The following is a 10732-nucleotide window of genomic DNA, read 5'->3' on the forward strand; positions in this document are numbered from 1 at the left end:
AAGCCCATCATGTGCCCAGTGAGAATGTTAAAATAAAACAAAACATCATACAGTATATGGTTAAGTTACAATTAAAGGTCTGAGCTTATAATATGAGGTGTCTTTCTTTACCATGTATGTTTTATTTTATTGCAAAATGACTATGAAATTCTTAAATAATAATACATAATATATTTACAATAAACAGATCTGCTTATACATAATTCAAATTGCTTACCAAAGAATTCTACTTGAGTTACTCACCTGTTGGTAGGAGCTAATAACATGTTCTGTATGAAACCTGTTTAACATATTAGTACAGTGGACCCCCGCATAGCGACTTTAATCCGTGCAAGAGGGCTGATTGTTATGCGAAATGGTCGGTATGCGAATGAATTTTCCCCATAAGAAATAATGGAAATCAAATTAATCCGTGCAAGACACCCAAAAGTATGAAAAAAAAAAATTTTACCACATGAAATGTTAATTTTAATACACACAAACTGAAAAAGGCATGCACACTTACATGACACTTACTTTTATTGAAGATCTGGTGATGATTGATGGGATGGGAGGAGGGGAGAGAGAGTGTTAGTGTTTAGAAGGGGAATCCCCTTCCATTAAGACTTGAGGTGTCGAGTCCTTTTCTGGGGTTACTTCCCTTCTTCTTTTAATGCCACTAGGACCAGCTTCAGAGTCACTGGACTTCTTTCGCACAACATATCTGTCCATAGTGGCCTGTACCTCTCGTTCCTTTATGACTTCCCTAAAGTGTTTCACAACATTGTCAGTGTAATAATCACCAGCACGGCTTGCAATAGCTGTGTGAGGGTGATTTTCATCCATGAAGGTTTGCACTTCAAGCCACTTTGCACAGATTTCCTTAATCTTTGTAGTAGGCAATTTCTTCAATTTCTCTCTCCCCTCCTTCGAACCAGTTTCCTCAGGTCTGGCCTCTTGCTGTTGAAGTTGATCTATCAGCTCATCAGTGGTTAGTTCTTCATTGTCCTCCTCCACCAACTCTTCCACATCATCCCCACTAACCTCCAACCCTAAGGACTTTCCCAATGCCACAATGGATTCCTCAACTGGCATAATCCTCTCAGGGTTAGCCTCAAACCCTTCAAAATCCCTTTTGTCTACACATTCTGGCCACAGTTTCTTCCAAGCAGAGTTCAAGGTCTTCTTAGTCACTCCCTCCCAAGCCTTACCTATAAGGTTTACACAATTGAGGATATTAAAGTGCTCTCTCCAAAACTCTCTTAGAGTCAGTCGAGTTTCTGAGGTCACTACAAAGCACCTTTCAAACAGAGCTTTTGTGTACAGTTTTTTGAAGTTTGCAATAACCTGCTGGTCCATGGGCTGCAGGAGAGGAGTGGTATTAGGAGGCAAAAACTTCACCTTAATGAATTTCATGTCCCCATAAAGTTGCTCTGCCACGTCTGTAGGATGACCAGGGGCATTGTCTAACACCAGGAGGCACTTAAGTTCTAATTTCTTTTCAGTTAGGGAATCTTTCACATTGGGGGCAAATGCATGGTGTAACCAGTCATAGAAAAAGTCCCTAGTGACCCATGCCTTACTGTTTGCCCTCCACAGCACACACAAATTCTCCTTGAGGACATTCTTTTGCCTGAACGGTCTGGGAGTTTCAGAGTGATACACTAATAAAGGCTTCACTTTGCAATCACCAGTAGCATTGGAACACATCAACAAAGTAAGCCTGTCTTTCATAGGCTTATGTCCTGGGAGTGCCTTTTCTGCCTCAGTAATGTAGGTCCTGCTTGGCATTTTCTTCCAAAACAGGCCTGTTTCATCACAATTAAACACTTGTTCAGGTTTCAGTCCTTCACTGTCTATGTACTCCTTGAATTCCTGCACATATTTTTCAGCTGCTTTGTGGTCCGAACTGGCAGCCTCACCATGCCTTATCACACTATGTATGCCACTACGCTTCTTAAATCTCTCAAATCAACCTTTGCTGGCCTTAAATTAACTCACATCATCACTAGTTGCAGGCATTTTTTTAATTAAATCCTCATGCAACTTCCTAGCCTTTTCGCTTATGATCGCTTGAGAGACGCTATCTCCTGCTACCTGTTTTTCATTTATCCACACCAATAAGAGTCTCTCAACATCTTCCATCACTTGCGATCTTTGTTTCGAAAACACAGTTAAACCTTTGGCAAGAACAGCTTCCTTGATTGCCTTTCTGTTGCCCACAATAGTAGCGATGGTTGATTTGGGTTTCTTGTACAACCTGGCCAGGTCGGCGACACGCACTCCACTTTCATACTTATCAATGATCTCTTTCTTCATCTCTATAGTAATTCTCACCCTTATTCCTGTAGGGTTGGCACTAGAAGCTTTCTTGGGGCCCATGGTCACTTATTTTCCAGATAAATCACCGAAAACACTGTAATAATACGAAATGTTCCGATTGTATGCTTGGATGTTACCGCGGAGGCTGGCTGGTAAACAATGCCACCAGCGGAACATGTGAGGCTGGCTAAGGGCGCACATTGGACGCGTCTCGGACGAAGAGCGGTGAGCGGGTTTTTGGGCGGTATGCGAGGCAAAATTTTTGCGAAAAAAGCGAGCGGTATGCGGGGGTCCACTGCATAATACTGGATATGTACTGAGTATATATGTATGTCTAGTATGTATACGTATAACAGTATGTGTAAATATGCATGTATATTCCAATTAATATCCCACTCTGAAATACACTTACAGCTAAAAATGAGGTGATTATATTCTGGTCTTGACATCAAGACTGTTTGAGGAGATGCTTGAAGAGGATCTCATAAAGAGCTAAATAAATGCTGAAAATCTTTCTCACACAAACATTCTGATTCCAACAAGTGTACTTACCTTGTTTGTTTGAACGAACAAGAGAAATGACAACTGCTTCTTTCTCACGGCCCTGGAAGCCATCTACTGACCGCACTTCAATAGCCGGGTGAGTATCTCGGAGAAGACTACGTACCAATTCCACCTACAAGAAGACCAACTTATTGTTCATCTGAATTTTAGAATATTTCTGGTATGTCTCAGCAATAAATAATAAGGCTTTTTTTTGTACAATCATAATTAACTTTTTTCTGGATGTCAATTTATTGTTATTATAGTATGTATAATATTCATGTGGAAGTGTATGAAACCTGCAAGTTTCATACAGCACTTGGGAGGTAATCAGCTCTGATCTAAGGAAGGGAGGGTAGCTCTACTTTTTAAGATCAAGAGCAGTTCATCAGCATTAATGCATCCTCCTTGAATGATATCCTACAGAGATTTTTCCCCCTCATCTTTAGTCTGTTTTAATTTTCAGAGTTATCTGGAAGCAACAAAAATTTCTTATATCCTCCTAGGAGAGGGCTCCAGGAAACCACCACTGACCCCTTCACTCATGGCCAGTTGTGTAGTATACTCTCTGATTCTGCCACAAACACAAACCATGCCAGATATGCCTCCCATAAAGCTATCACTCTCCTGGCTTCTAGTACATATACCGTACTCATGGTTACAAGCATGATGGGTTGCTTCCAGTGAGTTTACTTACTCCTGACAAAGACAACTTGTTCTCTCGTTTATCCCACTCCTGAGAAGAGCATAATATGTAAGCTCCTCTCCTTCTCCTCCTCTTCCTCCCTGCCTAATCCTTCAGGACATGCATACATGAGATGTCAATTTCTGCCCCACACCTGTATTATGCTCTGTTATTAGATTATCTACAACACAAATTTATAAACTGGGTGACCTACTATGGGAAGGTAGAAAGTACAAATGCAAAAGACGGGGCTATGATCAGGGATGGAGGATCGACGTTCCACCACTCCATGTGCTGAATGACCCACACAGGTTTAGCACTTCATGAAATAAAATACAGTATGTACTGGAAAATTCACGAATTCAATATGCATTCTTTTATTTTACCTGTAAGTTATATGGGGTGATGACAGCAATATCATTCTCAGGTACACCTGAGGATACAAGAGATTTCACTTGGCAAGTGACTATGATGGCTTCACTAACATTTCCCTTACTCTGGTCATCTGAGGTGTCCAGTTCCCAACACTCGCAGCCAGCAGTGTCAATCAGCACCAACACATTTTCTGAAAGACAAAGAAATTATAATTGGATGACCAGAAACAAATTCCTGTTTCACGGGTACTATCTTATTACATAAACTTGTTCTTTTTAAACCAATAAACAAACCAAGCATAAATTCTTAGCCTGCTTCAATTGTATATGGTTGCATAAGCCAAACTGAAAATGTGTTAAGCTTTCAATTGCAAAAATCTCGATCCAAGAAACTGGAACTACTATTTATTCCTTGGATCAACCCTAATTATCTCCCATTTTCCTAGGTACTGTATGATCCCCATACAGATTCTGCATTTCTCATAAAAAAAATGTTTTGGGTCAAACCTCACCGCCTCCTATTCTTAAGGCATTGTATGGCCCGTATGAGTTTAGTGTTTTCCCATGAATATAAAATGACAGGCTCTTTACTGGAGATGTAACAACAGCAAAATGTATTGGATGGAAATTACATGTTCAGATGTGCCAGGATATACAAGAATTTCTGAAATATGAGTGGTAAAAATTTGAAATTAATTAAACTATGATACAATGAAAGTGAACACCATACATGGATTAAAGAAGTTGACAGCTGTTTTATGTTAGTTGGTTGAATGTTAAGAGGAAGGAATCCCTTATTACAAACTCAAATAAGCAATAATGTTGGTAAAATTAGCGACAATATGTCAAGCCGTACCACGGCTTGACAAAGCTCTCGGAGAGCCTAACGTTGCCACAGTAAAATGTCGCACTTGAGTCCTTTTACCTAACATCAAATAAGTAATCAATTATTATTATAGTCCCTCAAAAGCTAACTCGTGTGGATCATTCAAAGCTCAAATAAGTATGGTAATTAAAGATAGGTCATATCACGCACATATATGAGTACACATTTCTTCATTCACACACCACAACTTGCTACACCTCCCATTTAATTCTAGCACAGCAGTCTCTTGCTGAACACAATTCGCATATGGGCCACATGGACATCTCATGGAGACACACTGTTCCTGTCTGAGACTTGCCATTTCTTGCTGATAGTCCAACCTCCGTCTGACAGATAAATAACATGATGTATACAGTAACATAGTGGGCTTTATTAAGTCAGTAGAAAATAGATGAAAGAAACAGGAGTAATGTATATTTACTCTTATACTCCTCATTTAACTTTGTACGGTGACTTAATAAATCCCACTGCGGGAGAAACATTGTTGTTAATAAAGGTATCTACATCTAAGCGTAATTTAAATTTCCCCTTTATTCAAGAGCTTATCTACGATATTTTGGAAATTAGGGTATTACATCCACTTCCCCTCTAGTGTAACACATACCCACACCCTGCACACTCTTACCCTCTGCTGCTCGAGTTTAGTGCTTTCTTATGAATATAACTAACCCTTTATTTTCTACAGCTCCAAAAAAAAAAAAAAAATGTATTATAACAAATGAAAAAACAAAGGTTTTAGCGCTTCCCCTCGAGTATCATTATATTCACGAGAACTACACTGACGTCAAGCTACCTTCCCTCAAGAAGCCTCTCTTAAGACAATAATAATAATCATTTAGAAACTGAATACATCATCGGTTCACTGCTGCCCTTTGTAATATAAGAATATTCCATCACACACGACCAGTTTCATAAATAAAATAAAATACGTAAGCCTTAGCTGGGAGACTCGAGTAAGACGACGACGATATTGTCAAACATTCCGCTATAATTATAATTTAAAATAATTGAAGAAGATATATTCATTGCACACAGGATATGTTTTAATGTGTCTCTCCAAGGGTTCAGTCGTAGCAGAGATGATTAGGTGTGCATAATAACATAGCAGAAAATAACCAGCATCCTGCTACCATTCACCAGGTGAAATTCTATCCCAGTGAAAAGGTGAAGGATAAGAGCCTAATAAACACCAAGGCCACCTTTCATTATGGTACAATATAATTATGCCGATGTATAAAATATGAACTCCTCAATAATTATTTATAAATAGGCACCTGGCTTTAAAAAATAAAAGCTAAATATATTGTATAAGACAGGAAGGAACAGCAGTTAAAAAAAATGCGAATATAAATATAAAAAACGGGTCCAGTTTCGGGATAACTAAAGCAGACCTTGTAGGGCGGTGGCAATGGCACGGTGTGGAGGTGGTGGTGGTGGTGGTGATAGTAAGACCAGGTGTTTGTTGGTGAGGTTCTCTGGGTGTGCGAAGTCAGTGTTACTCAAGCACCTCCTCACACAACGTACTTCCCTCTTACTACCTCAGTCTTCATACAGGTCAGCAATCTCATCAACTATTGAAACACTATTATAATTTTTCAATCACGTGAAATTGTTATTATCTATCTTCATTTTGATTTAATCATGATTTCTTAATGTTAATATAAGAAAATTTAAAACAGCCAAAAGTAACTTCCCGCCTACACCAGGTTATGATATACGTTTGTTATATTTTAACACAATGATAACTTGCAGAACCCTCAGGTATATCTGTGATGTGCGAGCTGCTGGTGACAATCCATTCTCACAAACGTGAAAAACTTTGATTTTAATGTCGCCTTGGTTTCCTGAGACACCTTGCTGCTAGGCATGCCTCGTACAGACTTTTCTAAGCAATCTTTCCGTCAGTAACAAAGCTGTGAATACTGAGAGACATCAGTCATGCGGATCAAAATACAGCCCTCTTAGTACAGTAGACAAAAGGGTGACTACAATTTTTAAGACTGAAAGGTGGTGGTATCTTGGTATCAATACTTCAGTGATTCTCTGTTTTGTTTGTCAGTTATACTATACTCTCGAGGAGATTAAGAATTTTGTTTCCAGTTCTGTAGAATGGTAAACTGTATCATGGTAACTTAAGGTTTTTGACCTCTTGAATAAATGGTTGGGGTTTATATTAACTAAATTGTGCAGTATTTTATGTCTACGAGACAAATTTTATTATGCACCTCATACCAGATTACATAGGCACATAATGGGTACCAAGGCTGAGCTTCAATATTCTGTTAGGTAAGCAAGCCACACTAATAACTGGTTTAGCGCTTCTCCATAATCATAATTATAATACAGAGGTATGTTTTTGCAAGTGTGCTCTCCGTGATTATGTAAAACTGTAGTTATTTTTTTAGTAAAAGTGGATGCATCAACAATGTGCTACAACCGTACTCTATAAGATAGTTACAAGGTGGATTTCAGTGTTGAACTTTTTCAGTCTGAGCTGGGAAACTTCCACAGAGCAATAAGGGTATCGTCAAGTGTTTAGCTGTCAAAGCGAGGGGACGGGTGAAGGACGAAAAAGGTACTATTATGGATTCAGCTGAGTGATGTTCGTCTGGCCGGTTTTTTATTGTCCATTTATTATGTTTGCCCTTGAATTTAAAAATAAGTTTGAGTATTCCTAGAGGTTGGTTGACTTTTTCTCTCAGCTGTTCCTGCTTGCTGTGCTGGTTTGAGGAACTAATGGACTATAGGAGATTGACACTGTCTAAATATTTACGTGAGTAGACAATTAGGCAACCATGATTATAAAAAAGGTAGTAATAACTATTTGTGTGCAATCGGATTGATAATAAGCGTATATATATAGCAGACCGCTGATTAACTTAGAGAGATGACGGTATCATGTCGGAGACTACCAGCACGTCAGTTGACAAGCGACGTTATCGTCATGACGTTAGAAAACAGCTGGCATAACTATTATTTTTTAAGATTATAAAGAAAAATAACGCTCACTTTTATTAAGTTGATTTCAATACATTTTGCGCACACTGATGCATTCGGGTATTTCCCTAAACCGTTACTAATGCTTGGTTTAACCAATGAAAACGTAAAAAGCAACCGCACGAGGAGTGAGGGAGGGAGAGAGCGAGTTCACCTATATGTGGTTGGAGGGGTAGTCTTAACTCCTGGCTGTGCTCCTTTTTGTGTACATGTGTTGTATGCATGCGTGCGTACGTGCATACGTGCGTGCGTGGGTAATTACGCATATGTACCTTCAAGAGCAGAGCTATGCTTTATCATTCTGTTTTAATCTCCAATGGTTGTAGAACTTACTACTTCCTCCTCTAATTAATTTCATGGGTCTAGTACTCTGTGAACAAAAAATATTGTATCCCTTCAGTCCCACTTTTTTTCTGAAATTTAAAAATGTGGCCTCGTGTTGTCCCAGTTGCGGGTAAAACTTGTGTATTCTTCCGTCTCCTCTTATAACCTCATCTACGGGTATCATGTCATGTCTCCTCTTTTCCTGCTACCAGCCAGCGTGGGCATCCTTCGTCTTAACCGCATTTCATCTTAAGTTATATTTCCAGTTTGCTAGTCATTTTGTAGCTCTTTAATCCTTTCATAACTTATTCATATATTTTTTAAGACGTGTGCACTGCACAGCTGCTGCATGCGTAGCCTAACATGTGCTGTTAATAGTGTCTAACATTTCTCCATCCATATTTTATAGTTTGTCAGTGTAGATATACCTGGTACCGATTTCGCGAGCTTTCCTTTCTTTATATTCTAACCTGGGGCCTACTCTTTACTCTTCACTGAATGCTCAGTCAGGCTGTTGGCAGCCCGTTGACCCACATATCCTTTACAGCCTGGTTGATTTGGCACTTGGAGGATGCAGTGATCATTTCCTTTCACCAACTTTCACACTTGTTCCAACAATATTTTTAATATCTGCTAGTATGAGGTTGAAGAATTGTAGATGAATGGTTCACAGAACCGATGGACTGACCACATCGACTCAAGGTTGAGGGACTGATTACCTCATTCTCCTCCTGTTCTTCAAGTTTCTCCTGTGTATGGACTGATGAAGCCACTGTGTGACGAAACGTTTCCTTAATAAAGATACCCAAGAGTTGCACATGTGTCTAATTTATCATCGAGGTTGAAGAATCTTGGACCACGAATGTTGACACACTGTTCTCTTATTGTGCCCATGGTGTCCCTGCTTTTCACTGGATCTGTTACACTTCCGCCCATAACTCCCACTCCAGTACGTTGTTATAGTAACGGATTTAGGACCAGGCCCACAGGTATCTTCCACGTATATATTATCAGGTATCCCTTCCTCACTCAACCTACACGCTTTATTGGCCCTATGCGAGTAAACGATTTCAGCCTTTTCCAGCCCTGATCTTTCTCCTGCCTTGAATGGTGCCTTCAGTACAGAAGAACATGAAGAGTATTATCTCTGGCATTATACCTCTTGTCTAGACACTTCGCATTATTCACCTTGTCATTTTTTCCGGCCTTCGTGGCATTTGTCTTTTTGTATTCTCTAAATGATACGTCATCTGACATTATTATACCCAAGAGTTTAGCATATTCCTGTTGTTCTATAGGATGGTCCTCCTCTGTTTTGTATTTAGTGTTCCTTCTGAATTCTTCGTTCTTTCCATTTGTGAACAGTTGAAAGATGTCACCACTGAACATCATGTCATTTTCTATTGCCCACCGGAAAACTTGGTTGATATCTGCTTGCAAATTGTCTTGTACTGAAGTGACTTTCTTGCTTATTTTTGTATCGTCCACAAAGGATGATACAAAGGTGTGACTAGTGTTTTTATCTATGTTCGCTTCTAGGATGAGAAACAGTAAAGGCGCCAGGACTGTTCTTGGGTACTAAGGATTTTACTTTGCTATGACTAGATTTTCCTATAATACATGATCTTTTAGTAAGAAAATTGAATATTTTCTTACTTTTCCTGTATTTTTTTAACAGCAGATCAAACCATTTTTCTTCATAGTTCTGTCTCGTAGTTTAGGTACCAGTCTAATATTACTGAACTTTCTTGAGCTAAATTTTGTGGAGACAAGGTGTAGTTGTACATATAGTGAAAAACAGTTTGAAGAGTCACTGCTGAGGCTGCAAGCCTCAGCGGGGTACCCGCTAATGTTTTTTTTTTCTTTTTCCATGAATGCAGGAGACGGGTTCGGAGCATCAAGTGGTGAATTCAGCGCTTTAGTTGTTGGACTCAGTGCTTCAGGTGTCAGATTCTAGGAGCTGTTTACCTTCTAAGTGGTATTTCTCTCATCTTTTTTTTTCCCGTGTCAAACTTCATTACTTCTCACTTGATGAGGTTGATCTAGCCACTTACTCGACCAATCCTGCAGTCTGTCCGATTTCCTCTAGCTTTCTAGTTTTATGTTCATGCCGTCTTCGTTACATACCATCTTAGTTATTTTGTCCTTATCCGCGAACATTTATATGTAGAAATGTCTCCACACTGATAGATCGTCTGCACACAAGGTACCGACAGGATGGGGACTCCGGAAATTAGATACCTTGGCCCACCTTGACATTTCCTCTCTCGCTGTGACACTTTTAAAAAGATTTACTGACCCGAGTACTCTTGACACCTCAACCCGAATATCCAGTCTGTGTGGTAGTCAGCTGTGCTGTACCTTGTAGAAGGCCTTATTGTAGACGAAATAGTGTATACCTAAACCTTGGGAATTTTAAAAAAGTTATAAATTAATATGAGAAGAGACACCACGAGTACAAACTCTTATGTAAATACAGAAACCAAAACAAGTAGGGCAACACTAGACACCAGACTTTATAAATCTTAAGTATTTCTTAGTGGACCTACCTTCCCCTTCCTTGGATCAAACCTGTTTACCTTGTATTCCCCAGAGGCTGTATGACTCCTTCGAGCTTAGCGC

The 10732-nt window shown here is 39.4% G+C and overlaps 2 protein-coding genes across 3 annotated transcripts in view; one reads left to right on the plus strand and one right to left on the minus strand.

Moving 5' to 3' along the window:
- Window positions 1-10732, minus strand: part of LOC128699395 (DNA-binding protein SMUBP-2) — a 65181-nt gene that overhangs the window by 11618 nt on the left and 42831 nt on the right. For both annotated transcript variants that reach the window (XM_053792070.2, XM_053792069.2), the window contains exons 12-13: window positions 3916-4094; window positions 2854-2977 (exon numbers count right to left, since the gene is read on the minus strand). In XM_053792070.2, coding sequence (XP_053648045.1) covers window positions 2854-2977; window positions 3916-4094 — 303 coding nt within the window. The remainder of the gene's footprint in view (window positions 1-2853; window positions 2978-3915; window positions 4095-10732) is intronic.
- The window catches only part of LOC128699397 (alkaline phosphatase-like), a 34949-nt gene continuing 30397 nt past the window's right edge, over window positions 6181-10732 (plus strand). Inside the window, exon 1 of the mRNA XM_053792071.2 lies at window positions 6181-6343. The gene's annotated coding sequence lies outside the window, so the exon portion shown is untranslated. The remainder of the gene's footprint in view (window positions 6344-10732) is intronic.

Source organism: Cherax quadricarinatus, chromosome 61, assembly GCF_038502225.1.
Source record: "Cherax quadricarinatus isolate ZL_2023a chromosome 61, ASM3850222v1, whole genome shotgun sequence".
Classification (NCBI taxonomy): Eukaryota; Metazoa; Arthropoda; class Malacostraca; order Decapoda; family Parastacidae; genus Cherax; species Cherax quadricarinatus.